The sequence below is a fragment of the Arachis hypogaea genome, chromosome 19 (assembly GCF_003086295.3).
Source record: "Arachis hypogaea cultivar Tifrunner chromosome 19, arahy.Tifrunner.gnm2.J5K5, whole genome shotgun sequence".
Classification (NCBI taxonomy): domain Eukaryota; kingdom Viridiplantae; phylum Streptophyta; class Magnoliopsida; order Fabales; family Fabaceae; genus Arachis; species Arachis hypogaea.
In genome coordinates this window covers 124,791,736-124,815,215 of record NC_092054.1, presented here as the reverse complement: position 1 = coordinate 124,815,215, position 23,480 = coordinate 124,791,736, and the positions used below count along the sequence as shown (strand labels likewise).

Genomic DNA, 23,480 nt, shown 5'->3' with positions numbered 1-23,480 from the left:
AATGTGCTTCTAATGCTTACGGAATCAAAATAAGCACAAAAATACCGCATGTTTAATAGATATTAAAAAGAAAAAAGTCTTTAGCACCCAAAATCTCATATAGAAAAACAAGGACTTTATCATCTTCATCTAACTCTTCAAAATCAGCATTTAAATCAAGTGGCAAATTCAGGATATATAATCTATTGAAAATATAAAATATGGAGAGAAAAATTACTGCTCAAATCATCTTTGATTGCTTTAAGTTGTTAATTGAAATGTAACTTTCGGTGTTCAATCAATTGACAAATCCAAGAATCCAAATAAAAAGGTAAATAAGAAAACCAAGACCCGAATAAAGAAAAAAAAAAGAAGAAGGAGAAGAACCTAAGATGGTGGTGGTGGCGACGGGGCTAGCAGCAACAGAGGTGACTGTGGCAAGAAACTTGTGTAGCTGCAGCAAATTCGAACCACAAATAGAGCAAATTTGGTAGAAGAAAGGAAGTAAGGGAGCACCGCTTCGGGGTCAGGGCTAGCAGAAGTAGCGCCAATCGAAGCTCATGGAGTAAGGGTTAGTGTCAACAAGATTTGAGGGGCTCATGGAGCGCATTTATGCTTGTAATCTCTTCATGTATTTGGAAAATTCTCGGTCTAGTGAACAATTCAACTTTTTCCCTATAGCTAAAGTAGGAAAAAAAATATTAGTAAGAATATATTCATAGAACATTGTGAAGGACAGTGAAGGAACAGAAATTTTGTACAACTGGTTCTACCATGTGAGAAGAAAAAGCGGTGGAAAACTGCCAACTTTTAATTAAGATGGAGTGACAACAACGATGACAATGTCACAATGAGTGATGATGGTGATGGCACAATGAAAGGAACTGGATTGTAAGGGTTTGTGGGAGAAAGAAAATTTGCGAGAGAAAGACGAAAATACGAATTAGAGTGTTCGAGAGAAGTACCAATAGGTAGAAGGAGACGAATAGACACGTGCCAAATTATATTTATCTTTTAGTGATGGTTATCAACAAATATGTCACCGCTAATCAAATCGTCACAATCATTTCTATTTGGTGGTGGTTATGCAAATTAAAGCTAAATGACCGCCGCAGTCCTCTGTCTCTGTTGTAGTGATATAATATTTTTTTTTCTTTCTTTTGTTGTTGCGTTCGTATAAACGTTAAAATAATAATGTTCAAGAAGCAAGTCAAATAAGAGACAAGAGAAAATTAAACATATACTCATTCATATGCTGCACGTGCTTTGGACTTTTGAAAATAACATACAGTTCTAATAACCTAATGTGAAAGTAATAGTACAAATTTGGACTATGATGAGCGGATAATTTATACGCTTTTTGGCATTGTTTTTACATAGTTTTCAGTATGATTTAGTTAGTTTTTAGTATATTTTTATTAGTTTTTAAATAAAAATTACATTTCTGGACTTTACTATGAGTTTGTGTGTTTTTCTGTTATTTCAGGTATTTTCTGGCTGAAATTGAGGGACCTGAGCAAAAATCTGATTCAGAGGCTGAAAAAGGACTGCAGATGCTGTTGGATTCTGACCTTCCTGCACTCAAAGTAGATTTTTTGGAGCTACAAGAGTCCAAATGGCGCGCTCTCAATTGCGTTGAAAAGTAGACATCCAGGGCTTTCCAGAAATATATAATAGTTTATACTTTGCCCGATTTTAGATGGCACAAACTGGCGTTCAACGCCAGTTCTCTGCCCTATTCTGGCGTTAAATGCCAGAAACAGGTTGCAAGTTGGAGTTAAACGCCCAAAACAGGTTACAACCTGGCGTTTAACTCCAGAAACAGCCTAGGTACGTGTAAAGCTTAAGTCTCAGTCCCAGCACACACCAAGTGGGCCCCGGAAGTGGATTTCTGCACTATCTATCATAGTTTACTCATTTTCTGTAAACCTAGGTTACTAGTTTAGTATTTAAACAACTTTTAGAGATTTATTCTGGACCTCATGACATTTTCACGTTTTACATTGTATCTCTACAGCATGAGTCTCTAAACCCCATGATTGGGGGTGAGGAGCTCTGCTGTGTCTCGATGAATTAATGCAATTACTTCTGTTTTCTATTCAATCATGCTTGTTTCTATTCTAAGATATTCGCTTGTACTTAACCGTGATGAATGTGATGATCCGTGACACTCATCATCATTCTCAACTTATGAACGCGTGCCTGACAACCACTTCCGTTCTACCTTAGATTGAGTGTGTATCTCTTAGCCTTTTGGTTCATGATCAGAATCTTCGTGGTATAGGCTAGGATTATTGGCGGCCATTTCTGAGATTCGAAAATTCTAAACCTTGTCTGTGGTATTCCGAGTAGGATCTGGGATGGGATGACTGTGACGAGCTTCAAACTCACAAGTGCTGGGCGTAGTGACAGACGCAAAAGGATCAATGGATCCTATTCCAACATGAGTGAGAACCGACAGATGATTAGCCGTGCGGTGACAGCGCATTTGGGCCATTTTCACTGAGAGGACGGATGGTAACCATTGACAACGGTGATCCACCAACATACAGCTTGCCATGGGAGGAGACCTGCGTGCGTGAAGAAGAAGACAGTAGGAAAGCAGAGATTCAGAAGACAGAGCATCTCCAAAACCTCAATCTGTTCTCCATAACTGCATAACAAGTACTATTTAATTTATGCTTTTTACTCCTCATAAATATAATCACTCTTATCATTGATTTTCTGACTAAGAATTACAAAATAACCATAGCTTGCTTCAAGCTGACAATCTCCGTGGGATCGACCCTTACTCACGTAAGGTATTACTTGGACGACCCAGTGCACTTGCTGGTTAGTAGTACGAGTTGTGAAAAGTGTGATTTACAATTCGTGCACCAGACTACAAGTCTCCAACATAATTTGATTTCAATGATATTTCAAAATATTATTAATTATTAAAAAAGTGTTATTAAAACTCTTCCTTTTTCTTTTCAAAATCACTTGTATCTTCTTTTATTCAATGCAAATCATGTTCGAATTAAATAAGACTATTTAAACAGTAAAATTCAAGAATTTTGGTTAAACTAGCACACTTAGTTGAACTATTTGTTTATTGTGTTATAAAATTATGTTTTTTAGTTTTTTTTTTTATTAAAGATAGGGAGAATCAGAACCGCAATCTTTTAGGTGAGTATAAAAAAATTATGCCATTTGAATTATAATTTATTAATTTATTTTCTTTCTTTTTTAGTTTAAATTGATAAAATAGAGTATATGAATTATTATATCTTTAATATATTAATTATTAAATAATATAGTAATAAAGAAATGATACAGATGATCGAATTAGAGGCACTACATAAAACATATTAGTGATATAGGTTAGTCAATTAGTTATTCTATTGATATATTAATTAGAGAGTTTGTTATTGATATATTAAAGATAATAAGTAATAACCAACTTGAGTTGGTCGGGTGGTCAGCTCAAATCACTCGTCCGCTTAAGCAAGTGTGTCGGGGGTTCGAATCCCACCTTATGTATGCAGCAACCCATTGGCCAGCGACAGACCCTTAAATGGAGCTCCGATCCACGACGAATTAGTTCTTGGCCTGTCGGGTTGGGGGATACCGTGGGCAACCAAAAATAAAAAGATAATAAGTAATAAATTCTAGTTAAATTGAGTTGATTTAGTGGCACAAAGAGACAGAAAAGGAAGGACTTCTATTGGAATTCCCATCTAATTTCTCATAAAAGTAGGACAAAAAAAAACTGGATTTCGCTTTTTTGGATTGATGATTCCCTTACCCTTACTCCTATGAGAGTGATGGTTCCCTTTCTTTCTTATACCGAGGTTAAGGGTTCGGTAGAGTCACTTTCACCCCGAAACTAATCCCGAGCAAATTATTAGTCTACAATAAATTCTTAGATATAAGTCATATTCATGACAAATTATATTTTAACTCGTCCGGCTTAGAGATATTACGAGAAACAAAAAGGTAACAAACTAACTAATAATATATATCCCAATAGAGGAACTTATTAATAACCCATATCACTCACTAATAAAACCAAAACATGGTCTGTGGTTACAGGTCCATCTAATGCAAAGGTTATTGGATGTAGATGGATATTTACCATCACGAAACATCCAAAGGTTTGGTAATGTTTTGTTTAAATTAATGATATAATTTAAATGCGAAGAAGACGTGCAAGTATTATGGTGTTGCTATCACGAAAGATTTTATATTAGTCCTCCCTTATTGCAAGGAGGAGGAATATTCGGTGGATATGAATATGTAAAGTGGCGATGGGAACGTAGGCAACGAAGAAATGGGGGAAAAGGACCACGCAACACAACTGGATTAGCTGCATTTGGCGGTTATTGTTTGCCTAATCATACACTCATCATTCTTTCTGCCCACTCTACTAACACTACTTGATAATTACAATGATAAATGACTGCTTATCGCTCCTTAGCAGATAAAAAAGAAAAGAAAAAAAAGATGGTTCTCCTTGATATGGAATTTATTTTCCTATACATACATTTAGGAATTTATATTTTAATTTTAGAGTAATATTCTAAATTAAATTTTAAAAAAATTTTAGTCAATTATTTTAATTCTCAATAGATTTTAATCACTAAATCAGTCTTCAAACTTCTATTTAATAAAATATACCAGTCTTTATGTTAAATTATTCGTCTAAATAAAAGGTCTAATTTTATAATTTAAAAATTTTTTAAGGACTAATATTTTTTTTAATTAAATAAATGATAGAGATTGATTTGTCTAATTTTTTATTAAAGTTTGACATAAGAATTAAGATGTTTAACAAAATAAAAAATTAATTTAATGATTAAAATTTATTCAGAATTAAAATCTCTTGCTTTGGTATATTTACTACTCTTGTATAACTGTATAAGCAAAGAGCACCTTGGTCGGTTTTTAACTTTTATAGACCTACAAATGATTGTGCCCTATAATTGGAATGGGCTCATTTTGAAGTATGGAGATGGTCAGATGGGGCCACTTCCACCCTATGAAAACAAGAAAAAGAATTGGGCTACTGCACTTCATTTTACTGGTGGAAAATCGATTTGATTGGGCTGATATCAAATATTAAAGGATAAAATATATTTTTTATTTTAAAATTTGTACAATTTTAAAAATATTTTTATATTTTATTTTACTTTAATTTTGTTTTTTAAATTTTTGATTTTGCATTAAATATCTATGACAACTAAGGATGCATTTTATTTGTGTTTTTATTTTCTGTTTTGAATTTTAATGTTTCCTGTTTTTTAGATTTTAATAAAAAAAAGTGAAAACAAAAGGTAAAAACAGAAAATAAGATTTTATTGTTTTCACTTTTTTTTACAATCCAAAAAAATAGAAAATACTCAAAATAAAAATGCATTTTAAATTTTAAAAAATTTTAAGACCAATTCAGCAATAATGCATGATAATTATGTCTGATTTACTTGTGTTGAAGATTGTTCTTATAAAATTGTTGCTAAATTTGTCTTAAATTTTTTAAAAATTACTTGTCAAGAATATATTTAATACAAATAAAAAATTTTGGGATAAAATTAAAACAAAATAAAATTTAGGGTTATTTTTAAAATTTTTAGCAAATTTTAAGGACAAAAAATATACTTTTTTTTAATTAAATTATTTTTAAAATATTTAATTCTTTTTTTGAATATTTAATTAAATTCTTTTTAAGAACTTGCTTTTTTGAAAAAATTAATTGTTCCTCACTTCAATAAAAAAAATAACTTTTTGTTAAATATTTAATTAAATTTATTGGCTACATGTCAAATTAAGTGATTTTTAATTGAAAAAGAAAAAGAATTATATAATTGGTATCCTTGGGGAATATAATAATCTTTTATGTCACTAGTTGTAGTTTTACACACACAAAATTTCTTTAGTATTATTGTATTTATCGAATCCAAACAAATTAAAATAATAACTATTAAAGAGTACTTCTACAATTATAAATATGAAAAATTTTTCTACTTCTATTAGTACTTTCCCTTGTACTTGTGATAATGAAGAAATAATTATTTCAAGGTTTTAGTAATAACTGAAATTTATTAAATTATGTATAGATAAAGTTATTCAAGTAAAAAAGTTTAATAGATATTATTTATTTAAAGTAAAAATCTCTACTAACATTTACTATTATAAAATCCATAAAATATGACCTAAAGAAGTTTGGAGGACAAGGTTTGAATATTGACACAGTCGAAATATTTGGTAACCAAAGAAAATCAACCAAAAACAGTCATAACTTGTTTTGTTTAGCATTCATTAATTGTTACGACAATTAACGAATGTTAAATAAAACAAATTTTGGCTGTTTTTTTTTGTCTCTCTAGCATTAATAAGGAAAATAAAGTAAATTTGTGACTAGTATTAAATGAACAAATAATAAAAAAAGACACAAAACATTATTCAAATAATTTTTTTCTGGTTGTCCTGATAACACGATCATTGTTAGTTGTCCATCAAGATCCTCAAAGGTAATAGGTAAGCAAACGCTTGAATCTGTCACACACTTTGATGCAATTAACTTATTAGCTTTGCCAACGAGATGTATGTCATCCCAAAACAGATATTGATCCCTCCTTGGGCATGGTTCAGCAAATGAAACACAATATATTCCGGTCTCATTTACTTCACAACAGGGATCTCTTGCATTTGTCAGATCTAAAACAAAATAAAAAATACATTAAAACACTAGAGCCCAGAGGAAAGAAAAATTTTATTTGTTATTATTTTATGTGTGGTGTTTGTTGCTGGTAGCTTAGGATATAAATAAAGAGATCAAAAAACATAAAAATTATATCTCTTCTATAAATAATTTTAGTGTTTACATTTTGCATTTTAGAATGACAAATAATCAAAGATAACTTTAAAGGTTCACTACTATTTTTATTAATATTAGCTAATATTTTAAGTTATTAATACTGTATTTTTATACTATCAGGATTTAAAAGTTTAAGATTTAAAGTTTAACTAATTTCATATTTTTTAACATATAACAATATCTTTGTTAAAAATAGTAAATTTTTTTGGCACATTGTTGATAATTAATATGTACTATCTTACATTTCTATCTTTAATTACAAATACCAAACGCTACTATTTTAAGTTGCATTTAGCAATTATCTGAAAAGAATGTATTATTAGTGGCTATCTAGTTCTGTCTTGAGACTATTAGCAATGGAAAATTTAGTGTACGAAAATGGCTTACCATATTTGAAAGGGTTTTCGGCCATATCATAAATAACCCTAAAAGTTTTGGCAATAATGAATCTTGTCCCCGGAAGCTTGGATGCCAATGCCACAAGCTCATAGTAAAGCTTGCCATTGAATACAGCAATCATGCTATTTAATTCCTCAGAACATTCTTCACTTTCACCAAGTTTTTGACGCACCACTGGGTAACATCCAACGGGACCAATTTCAAACACAATCATATACCTTGCTCCTAATTCGTATAGATCCTGCATCAGATAACGGTGGTCAACAATAATCGATCACTTCTACGATAGGAAAAATGATAATGTCACTCTTCAGATAATTATTTTGTATTATATGTTTGCATAAATTTGTAGAAAAAAGAAGTGACATTATCATTTCTCTGTAACAGTTATTAGAAGTATAAATAATATTTTTGTTTAATTAATTAATACTTGAATGTAGGTGCGGAGTTGTGTCATGAGAAGATTGCTGAATTCGTCTCTAATGGATTGTGAAGCTTCGTGATTGTGTTTGCTTGCAGCACCATAAACAAAATTGTCCAAAAAGTCACGAGCACCAATAGAAATTGCAAATATAGAGTTTGCCAAGTGTTGAGAGATTCTATGTGTAGAGTTGCCAAAGCGGTGTGGCAAGTGTTCTTTAACGGCGTGACCAAACAATTCAATTTGCCTTGTCATACTGATAGTATAATTCTACATACACAACACAATTGTAGCATAGCACACTACCCATTAATTATCAAAAATCCATTAAAAAGGGGTTTTTGTTAAGTTTGAGTTTCAAATGTTTCTTCTAATTAAGTTTTAAATATTCTTATTTCTAAGAGTCTCAGATATTCATTTTCTTGTGTTGGATGTTAGCTGCAGTGTTAACTGCGCAATGTTGGTTTTCAAAACCTTTTGTTTTTTAAATGATTGTTGTATAAAAATTAAAAAAGAAATCCAAAATTTTCATGTGTATTTATATGCATCTTTTGGACATAAATAAGACAACTTAATTAAATGAGAAATTGACAGTAAATATGGTAAAAGTTCTCACACTATTAGATCCTGTTGTAGGAAGAATGCCAGCAGGCCCAGATGCATAACCATATCCCGCTGGATTGAATGCATATTGTTTGAAATCAACAACCCAATATGGAAGAGTCGATGTTAAGTTAAGGAACATAGCTGCATCATAAATGCCACGAATTAAATTGTTAAACAATGTTGCAGCTATATCAATGAGATTTACCGAATCAAAAAAATAAATAAATAGAGATTTCGTTAATTATTTCTCACCAATTTCATCTGCAACTGTACGACCATTTGTGTATCTACCGCTGAATCCATCAGAGTCAACGCCATAAGGGGGTGCAATGGATTCAGTGCCAGATCCACAATCAACCGTGGAGTCTCCAAATACATATTGAGCATCTAAGCCGTGAGCAATTGATAAAAGGTTATCAACCTCAGCTTCACAACAATAATAATAATAATTAACTACGAAGATTAAAAAACAATAGAGAAATGTGGTGTGCATAAAGAAATAATAGTGATAAACAATAAGTTGTTCTCCTTGTTTATCTCTGTTTTCCAAGTTTTCTCGGTGGTGAAAATAGATCCCAAATGTTTCATCGTTATTGAATAACCACAAAAATAAGTGTGAGATTTACCATTTAATTTGTTGATGAGTTTTAAGAGATGTAAATTTAGAAATTAGACAACTCATCATCATTTATTATATAGAAGTTGTCACTAGATAACTAAAAATAAAGGAACGGTCTGCATATTTTTTTTTTGAAAGTAGAGCTCAACACATGAAGTGGAGCATAGTCAAAACTGATAAATAAAGACAAACATCAAGGGAGTAGTAACTTATATCTCTATGTTATCTCCGGCATTGCCATCAACAACTAAAGAGATTCGCACCTACCCACTTGTTGTAGTTCGGAGAGTACATGTTAATAATCTCCTCCACTCCTTTTCCTTTGTTCTGGAATAGTCTTCTATTTCTTTCCAACCACAAATTTCAGATAATCGCGCAAAAGCTGACTATCCATACTTTACGTTCCGCCTTTTTAGCTGAAACCTCTGTCCAACTTAGGAAATGCTCCTTCAACAAACTCGGACAAGACCATAATCTACTAGCATATGATAGTCATGCACACCAAACCTGCCAAGAAAAATTACAGGCTAGAAGCAAGTGATGACCAGACTCCACACAGTTATTGCATGGTACACATAAAGTATCTTGTTGGTTAATGACCCCGAGTCGACTCAGTCTCTCTTTCGTACTGATTCTGCCAGTCAATGCAAACCAAACAAACACCTCCACTCTTGCTATCTATACATATTTCCCATGATCTGACTTTAAAACTTTGGATTATACTACTGTGCTGAAAGTATGTGGCATGGTGAAGGAGTAGCGCGTATTTATGTTGCTTTCAAATTCCCTAACAATTCTTTCGTCATAGCAGATTGTGCCCAGATGATGATGTATGCGGACAATTGATTAGATGATAGTAATCTTGCGTTAATGATGATGATTATCTTCTTGAGCATTTTTTGAGGCCAGCAAATATTTGGTATCACATTGAGGTTTATTTTGTTTTTGATTGTATTGTTGAACAAAAATGAAGTGACTATAACGTATCACATTAAAGTCTTTTTTTGTTGTATGCTTTTTGGCCCATAAAATATGTTTCTGGATATATAAATTAAATTGGGCCATAAAAAAATGCTATTATAGTAATAACAAACAATAAAAATAATCAAGTTGAGTTAGTTTAGTAGTAAATTTTATAAAATTTCGTAAATTAATAAATTAATTAATTATGAGCCAAAGAAATTATGGAAATTAAATTTTAAAATTTGAAGAGGTGAAAATATTTAAAATACAAATTTTAATACTAATTTTAAAGGTTTTGGCTTAAAATTGGGCCAAAGAACTAAATCGGTTGGACCGGGTCCATATTGAGCCCAATGCGCAACATATAAAACCCAAGAAAGTGACTCTTTCCATTGAGTGATTTTGATGATTTTGGTGGTTTAGATGCAATCTAGCATTGGATAATTATTGGGTTTACCCCAATCATCAATGGATAAGGTAAGGAAACTCTAAAACCTTATGGGTTATCCAATTTTGTGAATTCTAGGTTAATTGTGGTGAATTATATGGATTCGATGGAATTTGTGTGGGATTGGAGTTGAATTGGCAAATTGGAGCGATTGGAATCAAGCTTTGGCAGCGGGGCTTGTTGGAATTGATTTGAAATTTTGGAAGCTTGAATTGTGCATTTTGAGCTTAGGGAGGAATCGACCAAGGTATGATTTTGGTTTCTCGTAGTTAATATATAATGTTCCATAAAAACTTAGGCTAGTGGCCATAAGATAGGTTGAAATTGTATGTAATGATTGATTGTGATTATGAGGATAATGTGAATAACTAAGAGATTCGAAATACTATGAGAATGGTTATGAGATTGAGATGTGCTTGCCTGAGTAGTATGTAAGGGTCGGGCCTTGTCCTACTTGCTCCAGATTAATGTTTGAGATAACTGGGCAGTAGCATCAGTAGTGGTTTGTCTCACTTGTTCCGGGTTAGTGATTGAGGTGCCTGGGTAGTAGCAGCAGTACTGGTTTAATCTACCTGCTCTGGGTTGAGTTTGTAAACACCCACTTGGGTAGTAGTAGCAGTAGTGATTTATTCCACTTGCTCTGGGTTAAGCAGGTTGTAGCAAGGGGTTGTGACTTAAACCTACTTATTTCGCGATGGGGTGTTTCTGTCCAAGGTTAGCTAAAGATTAGAGCCATCAGGTACAATGACATCCTCTGCCTTCGTACGTACCTGAACTCTATAATCTCCACCTTCAACTCATATTAGGGCTTGTTTTGGTGGGTTTTTAAGAAAAGATTTTTTTATTTTTTTAAAGATCTTATAAAAAAAATAAAAGTAACTTTAAGTTTGGATATCTCATGTAAAAAAAAAAAATTTATCTATCAATTATATTTGGGTATAATAATATAAAAGTATTTTTTTATTTATTTATTATGTGAAACATATTTTTTAAAGAAAAAAGATATTTAAAAAAAAGATATAAATTATAAGTTCTCAAAAAAAGATATATTTTTTTATTTTTGTAGTACTTTTATCTTTACTACTAGAAAATTTTCAAACACGCTAAAAAATAAAAAAGATTTTTTTATTAAAAAAGATCTTTTTCTATTAACTTAATGACACCCAAACAAGCACTAGAAAGATTGTATCGGTGAATATAGAAATGAACTGAAGAAGAAGAAGAGAGAAAAACTGAAACAGAGGATGAAGAGTGTTCCAAGGGTTACCTGAAACTGTAGGTCGATCTCGGACGAGATCTTCTGTACTGGTCGGAGATGACGTGTCCGGCTAGTGGGTGGCGGCCGGAGCTGTCGTGTCCGACTTGTTGGACTGGCTACACTGCTGATCCTTTGTCACCGGAGGGTGGTGGTACCTGCAAGAGACTCCGATGCTTAAGTTAGCATGGGTATTAAACAGGTTTTAGTAGAATCAGAGTATGAGTTATACCTGGGTGCTCCAGTATATTTATAGAGGTGTAGAGTGACCTTCTTAGATAAGATAAGTTAGTTATCTTATCTTATCTTATCTTATCTTTGAGTGAGGTCATCTTATCTTCTGGGGAATCGCCTTTATCTTTCTAGGCTTTGACTGCCTTTAGATTGGGCTGTGTCCTTTCGTCTGGGCCTGCTTGGGCCTCTTACGGCAATTTGGCCGAGCTCTTTGTGAAGAGGTCGGGCATTGGCCGAGCTCTTTGAGAAGAGGTCGGATAGTCTGACCTGAAGAGGTCGGTCGGCTTGTCGCTAAACATCCCGGGTCAAACAGCTTGACCCAGGGTATGAACAGTGCCCCTGCTTGAGTTCGATCTTTCCGTGAGGTTGTGCTTTTCAGAGCTTCGATCTCTTTAGAAGTCGTGCTCAAGCATCTGTCTGGCTTGTTTCTTCATTGCTTTGCAATCTTTTGCAGATTTTCTAGAGGTTTGGTACTTCACAGTCTAGCCTCTTTTGAGTAGTAGTGTGGGTTTTCTTCTCTTGCCTTCTGGATCGCGCCTTGCTTTAAGTTTGTGTTGACAACCCTCTGCTTTGGCGAAGTTATCCCTGTGGCTTGATATCTGGACTTTTAGTGACTTGTCCAATGATTTTTTAGTGTTCTTTATATAGAACCTTTTCTAGTCTTGGATGACGTTTGTAGTCTTGTTTGAGATTGTGCCTTCTTTGAGTGGAGTTGTATCCCTTTTAGCTAAGCACATTTGAGCCTTAAGTTGTTTCTCAACCTTTTGGCTTGTTCTATTTTGAGATTGTACTTGCGCCTCTTCTTAGCTGACGTCGTCCTGTACGACTTTGCCCCTGCTTGAGTTCGGACCTTTCCGTGAGATCGTGCTTTCGGAGCTTTGATCTCTTTGGGGAAGTCGTGCTCAAGCATCCTGACTTTGGTCGATCTTAAGTAGTTTCTCCTTGTGCGAGTTTGGTATTGCCCCTTTTTAGTTTGTTGAGAGGTCTTTTGGGGCTAATTTGTCCGACAACTTTTTAGTGTTCTTTGGTAGAATCTTTTTAGTTGGTCTGAACAATTTTGATAGCCTTGTCGTGGAGCCGTGGCTTTTTGGGCAAAGCTATGTCCCTTTTAGCGCACGTTTTTCGTTGGTCCGATTTCTCTTGTCGATCCTTCTTTAGCTTTCGTTGGTCCGACTTCTCTTGTCGGTCCAAGTTGTAGCTTTTGTTGGTCCGACTTCTTCCTGTCGGTCCAAGCTGTAGCTTTTGTTGGTCTGACTTCTTCTTGTCGGTCCAAGCTGTAGCTTTCGTTTTTCTGACTTCTTCTTGTCGGTCCAAGCTGTAGCTTTCGTTGGTCCGACTTCTTCTTATCGGCCTCTTCTAAGTTATTTCTTAGTAATCCTCTTTCTTGGACCTTTGTCAGGTCTCTTTCAGGGATTACTTTTATAACTTGTTTGTAGGAGGCCGACTTCTTTACGTCGTCCTCTTCTAAGTTATTTTTGTAATCCTCTTTCTTGGACCTTTTTCAGGTCTCTTTCAGGGATTACTTTGTAGGAGACCGACTTCTTTATGTCGATCTCTTCTAAGTTATTTTGTAATCCTCTTTTTTGGACCTTTGTCAGATCTCTTTCAGGGATTACTTTTATAACTTGTCAGTTATAGGAGACCGACTTCTTTATGTCGATCTCTTCTAAGTTATTTTTGTAATCCTCTTTCTTAGACCTTTGTCAGGTCTTTTTCAGCGATTACTTTTATAACTTGTCTTTGTAGGAGACCAACTTTGTTAGGTCGATCTCTTCTAAGTTATAGCAATTCCTCTTTTATAGGGTTGGCCAGACCTCTTTCCAGGGATTTGCTGATAACTTGGGTTGACTTGGTCCGACTTCTCAACGTCGGCCAGTCTTTAAGTTATTATTTTAGCAATCCATAAGACCTCGTCGGGTTCTTTTTTCGGATCACTTTCGATAACTTCTTGCATTATTCTGTGTTCATCTTTGCCGATTTGTAGAAGGTGATTTCTGTTTTAGTCGACCTTTGGATGAATCGCGTTTTCATCTTTATTGGTCTTCTATTGTGATCGTGTAGTGAATCTGTTTTTCACTTTTTGCCGATCTGTTGCTTTATAATCGGGCGATGAATTCTGCTTTCACTTTTTTGCCGACCTTGTCGAAATCGGGCGATGAATTCTGGTTTCATCTTTGCCGACTTTTATCGTGATCGGGCGGTGAATTTGGTTTTCACCCCGCCGACCTTGTCGTGATCCAGCAGTAAAATTTGCATTTCAGATTAATGCGTCTTGGTATAGCAGTGAATTTTGTTTTCACTTTGTCAACCTTTGTCGAAATCAAATGATGAATTCGGTTTTCATCGTGGTCGGGCGGTGAAGTTGGTTTTCACCTTGCCGACTTGTCGCTTTGTAATCAGACGATGAGTTTGGTTTTCATCTTGCCGACTTTGTCGTGATCGGGTGGTGAATTTGGTGTTTCACCTTGCCGACCTGCCGTAGTCGGGCGTCTTGGTAGGAAACTTTTTAGGGAATCTGCAATCTTCTAAACAATAAAATGAAGATAAGAGTGTGTACATGTTAGTACTTACCTTTCTAGGTCGGGCAATCTTTTTGGATCTCGGCCTGGCGCCCTTTTTAGATATGCCATGACCTTGGTAGCTATTGCCCCTCGAGGTTGGACACTTTGTAGCAACCTTTCCCAATTCTTCTGAACAATTTGGTATGGTCCTTTCCAGTTGGCTGCTAGCTTCTCTTCTCCTGACCAACCTATTTTGATGTCATTTCGGATTAGAATGAGATCGTTGTTGCTAGATTTCCTTCCGATTGTATCTTGAGGCCATTTGACGTTTTAACGCCTCTTCCTTGATCCGAGCTCTTTCTCGGGTTTCTGGAAGTAGGTCGAGTTCTTCCTTTTGAAGTTGGGAGTTGGCCTCTTCACTGTAGTGGATCACTCTGGGCGATCCTTCTTTGACCTCCACTGGGATCATTGCCTCCATTTCGTAAGCTAATCGGAAGGGTGATTCCTTTGTAGTGGAGTATGGAGTTGTCCGATATGTCCATGGGACTTGTGGGAGCTTTTCTGGTGGGGCTATAGGGAAGTTGGCATGCTTTTGATGTAAAGCTTTGACTTTGTATTTGGGTTTTTTCTATGAAGAACTTTGGTTCTTTCTGCAAAAAGTTTGCATCTTTGATCGTTTGTTATGACTTTTCTTTTGTCGCTCACCTTTGAGAAGAATGTGTGCTTTGCTTAGGGTTTGGTCGCTGTTCCTGTTTCTTTTCATCATTGCCTGACTCCTTTTGTACAAAAGTTCTAGCTTTTGTTTTGACCTTTTGAGAGGTGTTCGGACTGTTTGGGTATAGATTGTCGACTTCTTTTCTCTGTGTTCTTGCCCTGATGTTGCCTCCAAAGGGTGCCCCTGGACTTTCGTGTGAGTCCTGGGGTTTCTCTTTTACTGCCACGTCTGTCACTTGATGTTCTGCTATTATTGTCCGAGTTGTTTCCTTATTTGCCCGAGTTGTTTGGTAGTAATCCCATAGTCGACCTATGTCTTTGAGATGTCTACTAAGATCCCGGACAGCATGTCTGATTAGCTGGATTTCATAGTTTTAATGTGTGTTACTGTGGCTGACCCTGAGTACATCCCTTATACCGCCTTCGAGATTGACTTGTTGTGGTCTTGTAATGTAGCCTGGATGAGGCTTCTGTTATTGTCCCCTGGTTTGGTGTTGGCTAGTTTTGAAAATGCATCAGCTCGGACATTCTATGTGTCGGACTTCCTTTTTCCCGATTTTATCCGAGCTATTGGTGCTGGCTGGTTTTGAAAATACATCAGCTCGGACATTCTATGTGTCAGACTTCATTTTCCCCGATTTGTCCGAGCTGTTTTCTATTTTTGTCCAGGGTCCCCTGAATTGTCCGAGATGTTCTCTGGTTTTGTCCAGGGTCCCCCGAATTATCCGAGCTGTCATCTGTAGGATTCTTCCAGCTAAGTTTATTTTCTGTAGGATGCCTTTTATGGGCTGGTTGGTCCGAACTCTGATAGTGTGAGCTTGAAAGTATGGGTGGAGTCGTTGAGAGGTGAGTACGAGGGCGTAGGTGAACTTTTTCTATCTTTTGATAGTTTAGTTCGGCCCCTTGTAGAGCTTTGCTGATGAAGTAGATGGGTTGTTGCCCACTTTCGTCTTCTCTGACTAGTGCTGAGGCTATTGCCCGACTTCCTATTGCGAGGTATAATATGAGTTCTTCACTTTCCCGGGGTCTGGTGAGAATGGATGGTTGCCCCAAGAATTTTTGAAATCTCGGAAGGCTTGTTCGCATTTCGTTGTCCTTTTCAAACCTCTCTCCCTTCCTTAATATACCTCTTTGAGGTGTCTTTTGCAAGATGATTTGGAGATCGAACCTCCTGTGAATCCTCCATTTATCATATGAACACGTCTCTTAGGGAGGTGAGGTAGACGTTCAAACTCGTCCGACCTCTTTGGTGTGAGGTGGATCTTCAACTCGTCCGACCTCTTTGTTGTGAGGTGGACCTTCAACTCGTCCGACCTCTTTGGTGTGAGGTGGACCTTCAACTCGTCCGGCCTCTTTGTTGTGAGGTGGACTTTCAGCTCGTCCGACCTCTTTGTTGTGAGGTGGACCTTCAACTCGTCCGACCTCTTTGGTGTGAGGTGGACTTTCAACTCGTCCGACCTCTTTGTTGTGAGGTGGACCTTCAACTCGTCCGATCTCTTTGGTGTGAGGTGGACCTTCAACTCGTCCGACCTCTTTGTAGTGATTGGGCGAGGTGGTGTGATCTTCTCAGTGTTGCATATTTCTCGGTAAACACCCACAAGAGACACCCGAAGAAGGGTGTAATTGTGGTGTTTTCTAGGCTTCTCACCGGGTTGATATTATTTTTCTTGGATTCTTTATCCTTGTCCCGTGGTGGGTTAGGAGAATCCAGTTTTTGAGCTGTCTCCCTATCGGGAGTTCTCCTCCATATTGATATAGTTTTCCGCCCTTTCTTGAACCTCGTTTAGAGATGTTGGGTACTTCTTGGATATTGAGTGGCGGAAGGTTCCTTCTCTTAGGCCATTGATGAGTCCTATGATGGCCACTTCTATTGGGAGACTTTGTATGTCAAGGCATGCTTTGTTGAATCTTTCCATGTAGCTGCAGAGACTTTTCCGATCTCCTTACTTGATAGACTTGGGGCGTGCTTGGCTTTGTCTTTTTGGATGGAGAATCTGGCCAGGAATTTCTTGGCTAGGTTGTTAAAGCTTGAGATGGACTTAGGAGGTAAGTTGTCGAACCATCTAATTGCTGTCTTCGTGAGAGTTGTTGGAAAAGCTTTGCAGCGAACAGCGTCTGAGGCCTCCGTGAGATACATCCTGCTTCTGAAATTGCTAAGATGATGGCTTGGATCTGATGTGCCGTCGTACGGGGTCATGTCGGGAGCTTTGAAGTCCTTGGGAATTTTAGTTTTCATGATTTTCCTAGTGAATGGATCTTGATCTTTGCGTGAGTTGTCCTCAGGGGTGGTCCGGGTAGCCTTTGCTTTGAGATCGGCTTCAAGTTGTAGGAGTTTATCTTCTAACTCTCGACGTCGCCTTACCTCTCTTTGTAGATCCTTGCCAACTTCTCGTTGATGCTGGCTTTCTTTTTCAAGTTGCTTTAGGCGATCTTGAAGCGCTTCTATTACTCCCGGATTTGATGAGTTTTTGTCTCCATTAGATTCCGGAGTATCTTTTGGTGTAGCGTCCGTATTTTTGTGCGGCATTCTGTTCTCTAGATTTGAATCATGGTCGTTGTCATGGTCGTCCGCCATGGTGATGGGATGACTTCCAGGTCCCCGGAAACGGCGCCAATGTTTCAAGGGTTACCTGAAACTGTAGGTCGATCTCGGACGAGATCTTCTGTACTGGTCGGAGATGACGTGTCCGGCTGGTGGGTGGTGGCCGGAGCTGTCGTGTCCGACTTGTTGGACTGGCTGCACTGCTGATCCTTTGTCACCGGAGGGTGGTGGTACCTGCAAGAGACTCCGATGCTTAAGTTAGCATGGGTATTAAACAGGTTTTAGTAGAATCAGAGTATGAGTTATACCTGGGTGCTCCAGTTATTTATAGAGGTGTAGAGTGACCTTCTTAGATAAGATAAGTTAGTTATCATATCTTATCTTATCTTATCTTATCTTTGAGTGAGGTCATCTTATCTTCTGGGGAACCGCCTTTATCTTTCTAGGCTTTGACTGCCTTTAGATTGGGTTGTGTCCCTTCGTCTGGGCCTGCTTGGGCCTCTTACGGCGATTTGGCCGAGCTCTTTGTGAAGAGGTCGGGCATTGGCCGAGCTCTTTGAGAAGAGGTCGGATAGTCTGACCTGAAGAGGTCGGTCGGCTTGTCGCTAAACATCCCGGGTCGAACAGCTTGACCCAGGGTATGAACAGTAGGGTGTTACATTATGGTATCAGAGTAGTTCTTTCTTGTAAAGCCTGAGGGATGGACTGACTATGCTTCTGAGTATACTCTGGGTGTGTATATGATGAGCGCATAATTTATATCCTTTTGGCATTATTTTTACTTAGTTTTTAGTATGTTTTAGTTACTTTTTATTATATTTTTATTAGTTTTTATGCAAAAATCACATTTCTAGACTTTACTATGAGTTTGTGTATTTTTCTGTGATTACAGGTATTTTCTGGCTGAAATTGAAGGAACTGAGCAAAAATCTGATTCAGAGGCTGAAAAAGGACTGCAGATGCTGTTAGATTCTGACCCTCCTGCAATCAAAGTGGATTTTCTGGAGCTATAGAAGCTCAATTGGCGCACTCTTAATTGCGTTGGGAAGTAGACATCCTGGGCTTTCCAGCAATATATAATAGTTTATACTTTGCTCGAGACTTGATGGCCCAAACTGGCGTCCAAAGCCAGCCTAAAACATCTTGGCGTAAAACGCCCAAACTGGCACCAGAATTGGAGTTAAACGCCCAAACTGGCACCAAAGCTGGCGTTTAACTCCAGGAACAGCCTATGCTCGTGTAAAGCTCAATGCTCAACCCAAGCACACACCAAGTGGACCCCGGAAGTGGATTTCTACACTATCTGCACTTAGTTACTCATTTTCTGTAAACCTAAGTTACTAATTTAGTATAAATAGCACTTTTTACTATTGTATTCACATCTTTTGGAACATCTTTTGATCACTTTGATCTTTTGAGACCATTGTTCATGTTTGGGGACTGGCCTCACGGCCATGCCTAGACCTTTTTCACTTATGTATTTTCTACGGTGGAGTTTCTACACCCCATAGATTAAGGTGTGGAGCTCTGCTGTTCTTCATGAATTAATGCAAGTACTATTGTTTTTATTTCAATTCACGCCTACTTCTTCTCCAAGATATACTCTTGTACTTAATTCAGTTAAGTCAGAATGAAGGGGTGACCCGTGACAATCACCCAATCTTCGTTACTCTCCCTGGCAATGGCGCCAATAACTGGTGCACAATACCATGGTCCAAGCATAACTTCACAACTTCGCACAACTAACCAGCAAGTGCACTGGGTCGTCCAAGTAATAAAACCTTACGTGAGTAAGGGTCAATCCCACGGAGATTGTTGGTATGAAGCAAGCTATGGCCACCTTGTAAATCTCAGTCAGGCAGATATCAAATGGTTATGGAGTTTTCGAATTATAATAAATAAATAGAAAATAAAGATAGAAATACTTATGTAATTCATTGGTGAGAATTTCAGATAAGCGTATAGAGATGCCTTCGTTCTTCTGAACTTCTGCTTTCCTCCTGTCTTCATCCAATCAGTCCTACTCCTTTCCATGGCAAGCTTTATGTAAGGGCATCACCGTTGTCAATGGCTACATCCCATCCTCTCTGTGAAAATGGTCTAAATGCTCTGTCACGGCATGGCTAATCATCTGGAGGTTCTCGATCATACTGGAATAGGATTTACTATCCTTTTGCATCTGTCACTACGCCCAGCACTCGCGAGTTTGAAGTTCGTCACAGCCATCCCTTCCCAGATCCTACTCGGAATACCACAGACAAGGTTTAGACTTTCCAGATCTCAGGAATGGCCATCCATGGGTTCTAACTTATACCACGAAGATACTAATAACTCGGACTCGGTCCCCTGTATTAGATATCTAAGAGATACTCATTCTAGCTTGGTTGCATGTAGAACGGAAGTGTTTGTCAGGCACGTGTTCATAAGTGAGAATGATGATGAGCGTCACATAATCATCACATTCATCATGTTCTTGGGTGCGAATGGATATCTTAGAAGCAGAATAAGTTGAATTGAATAGAAAACAGTAGTACTTTGCATTAATTCATGAGGAACAGCAGAGCTCCACACCTTAATCTATGGAGTGTAGAAACTCTACCGTTGAAAATACATAAGTGAAAGGTTCAGGCATGGCCGAGAGGCCAGCCCCCAAAATGTGATCACAGGATCAAAAATACAATCCAGGATGTCTAATACAATAGTAAAAAGTCCTATTTATACTAAACTAGCTACTAGAGTTTACAGAAGTAAGTAATTGATGCATAAATCCACTTCCGGGGCCCACTTGGTGTGTGCTTGGGCTGAGCTTTGGCTTTCCACGTGCAGAGGCTTCTTTTGGAGTTGAACGCCAGTTTGTAACGTGTTTTTGGCGTTCAACTCTGGTTTGTGACGTGTTTCTGGCGTTTAACTCCAGACTGCAGCGTAGAACTGTCGTTCAACGCCCTTTTGCATCATCTAAACTCAGCCAAAGTATAGACTATTATATATTTCTGGAAAGCCCTGGATGTCTACTTTCTAACGCAATTAGAAGCGCGCCATTTTGAGTTCTGTAGCTTCAGAAAATCCACTTTGAGTTCAGGGAGGTCAGAATCCAACAGCATCAGCAGTCATTCTTCAACCTCTGAATTTGATTTTTGCTCAAGTCCCTCAATTTCAGCCAGAAAATACCTGAAATCACAGAAAAACACACAAAATCATAGTAAAGTCCAAAAATGTAAATTTAACATAAAAACTAATAAAAACATCCCTAAAAGTAACTAGATCCTACTAAAAACATACTAAAAACAATGCCAAAAAGCGTATAAATTATCCGCTCATCAGCCATGCGGTAGCTGTACCTGGTATTTTTTATCTGAGACGAGAAATTTGACAGTTGATTAGTCGTGCAGAAATCGTAGAGGACCATTTTCACTGAGAGGATCTTACAGCTTGCCATGGAAAGGAGCACGCTTGGTTGGAAGAAGGCAGTAGGAAAGCAGAGGTTTAGAAGCAACAAAGCATCTCCAGACGCTTATCTGAAATTCCCACCAATGAATTACATAGGTAACTTTATTTTATTTTATGTTTTATTTATATTTTAATTATCAAAACCTCATAACCATTTGAATCTGCCTGACTGAGATTTACAAGATGACCATAGCTTGCTTCAAGCCGACAATCTCCGTGGGATCGACCCTTACTCACGTAAGTTTTATTACTTGGACGACCCAGTGCACTTGCTGGTTAGTTGTACGGAGTTGTGAAAAGTTTGAATCACGATTTCATGCACCAAGTTTTTGGCGCCGTTACCGGGACTTGTTCGAGTTTGGACAACTGACGGTTCATCTTGTTGCTTAGATTAGGTAACCTTTATTTTCTTTTCAAAAAGTTTTTAAAAATCATTCAAAAAATTTTTTTTTCTTTTTCGTTTTCAAAATTTATTTTCAAAAAAAATGCAAAAAAATTAATAAAATCATAAAACCAAAAAATTTTATGTTTCTTGTTTGAGTCTAGTGTCAAATTTTAAGTTTGGTGTCAATTATATTCTTTTAATTTTCTTAAAATTTTCGAAAATTCATGCATTGTGTTCTTCTTTGATCTTCAAGTTGTTCTTGATGATTTTCTTTGTTTAATCTTGTGATTTTCTTGTTTTGTGTTTTTTGTTGTTTTTCATATGCATTTTTGAATTCATAGTGTCTAAACATTAAAAATTTCTAAGTTTGGTGTCTTGCATGTCTTTCTTTTCTTAAAAATTTTCAAAAATATGTTCTTGATATTCATCATGATCATCAAAGTGTTTTTGGTGTTCATCTTGACATTCAAAGTGTTCTTGTATGCATTGGTTGTTTTAATCTTAAATTTTATGTCTTGTGTCATTTTGTTGTTTTTCTCTTTCTTCATTAATTCAAAAAAATCAAAAATAATATCTTTCCCTTATTTTACTCATAACTTTCGAAATTTTGAGTTGATTTGGTCAAAAATTTTTAAAATTTAGTTGTTTCTTGTTAGTCAAGTCAAAATTTTAATTTAAAAACTTTATCTTTTCAAATCTTTTTTCAAAAATCAAATCTTTTTCATTTTTCTTTCATAGTTTTCGAAAATCTCAAAATTAATTTTCAAAATCTTTTTCTTATTTTTATTTCATAATTTTTGAAATTAATGCTAACAATTAATGTTTTGATTCAAAAATTTTTAAGTTGTTACTTGCCTATTAAGAAAGGATCAATCTTTAAATTTTAGAATCATATCTTTTAGTTTCTTATTAGTCAAGTAATCAACTTTAATTTAAAAAAAAATCAAATCTTTTTAATTTCCTTTTCAAATCTTTTTCAAAAGAGATTTCAATCGTATCTTTTTCAAAACTTAATTTCAAATTTTTTTCTAACTTATCTTTTCAAAATTGATTTTCAAATCTTTTTCAATTAACTACTTGACTTTTTGTTTTAATTTTAAAAGTTTACTATTTTTTATCTTTTTCAAAATCACCTAACTACTTTTCTCTCTCTAATTTTCGCAAACCACTAACAACTTTTTCAAAATTCTTTTTAATTAACTAATTGTTTTAAATTTTAATTTAATTTTATTTCTTTTAATAAATTCGAATTCTAACTAATAATTAAAATAAAAATAAAAATATTTTTCTTTTCTTTTAAATTAAAATTCTTTCCACCTCAAAAGTTGAGCAAGCTTAGAGTGGAAGTCCAAAACTTCAGACAGAAGGAAGGTGAATCCCTCTATGAAGTTTGGAAAAGATACAAGCAATTGATCAGAAGGTGTCCTTCTGACATGCTTTCAGAATGGAGCATCCTATGTATATTCTATGATGGTCTGTCTGAATTGTCCAAGATGTCATTGGACCACTCTGCTGGTAGATCTCTTCATTTGAAGAAGATGCCTGCAGAAGCCCAGGAACTCATTGAAATAGTTGCAAATAACCAGTTCATGTATACTTCTGAAAGAAATCCTGTGAATAATGGGACAATTCAGAAAAAAGGAGTTCTTGAGATTGATACTCTGAATATAATATTGGCTCAGAATAAAATATTAACTCAGCAAGTCAATATGATTTCTCAGAGTCTGACTGGAATGCAAGTTGCATTCGGCAGTACTAAAGAAGCTTCCTCTGAAGAAGAAGCTTATAACCCTGAGAATCCTGCAATGGAAGAGGTGAATTACATGGGAGAATCCTATGGAAACACTTACAATCCTTCATGGAGAAATCATCCAAATTTCTCATGGAAGGATCAATAGAAGCCTCAACAAGGCTTCAATAATAATAATGGTGGGAGAATTCGGTTTGACAATAGCAAACCTTTTCCATCATCATCTTAGCAACAGATAGAGAATTCTAGGCAGAGCCTCTCTGACTTAGCAACCATAGTCTCTTATCTAACTAAAACCACTCATAGTTTCATGACTGAAACAAGGTCCTCCATTAGAAACTTGGAGGCACAAGTGGGTCAG

The 23,480-nt window shown here is 36.2% G+C and overlaps 1 protein-coding gene across 1 annotated transcript; it reads right to left on the bottom strand.

Moving 5' to 3' along the window:
* Positions 1-6,097: 6,097 nt before the first annotated feature.
* Positions 6,098-9,129, bottom strand: LOC112775120 (GDSL esterase/lipase 7-like). The gene is made up of 5 exons (XM_025818591.3): positions 8,514-9,129; positions 8,272-8,402; positions 7,665-7,925; positions 7,223-7,475; positions 6,098-6,675 (listed from the first exon to the last, which is right to left on the bottom strand). Exons 1-5 carry the CDS (start codon positions 8,752-8,754, stop codon positions 6,347-6,349), a joined length of 1,215 nt encoding a protein of 404 aa, XP_025674376.1. The 5' UTR covers positions 8,755-9,129; the 3' UTR covers positions 6,098-6,346.
* Between the last annotated feature and the right edge of the window lie 14,351 nt (positions 9,130-23,480).

What these genes read in the sequence shown, in the direction of transcription:
- LOC112775120 (XM_025818591.3), bottom strand. Translation starts at nt 8,754, where the DNA reads ATGCACACCACATTTCTCTATTGTTTTTTAATCTTCGTAGTTAATTAT. An exon ending in AACTCCGCACCTACATTCAA is followed by an intron (nt 7,476 to 7,664) that starts GTATTAATTAAT and finishes TATCTGATGCAG; the next exon opens with GATCTATACGAATTAGGAGC. An exon ending in CGAAAACCCTTTCAAATATG is followed by an intron (nt 6,676 to 7,222) that starts GTAAGCCATTTT and finishes ATTTTGTTTTAG; the next exon opens with ATCTGACAAATGCAAGAGAT.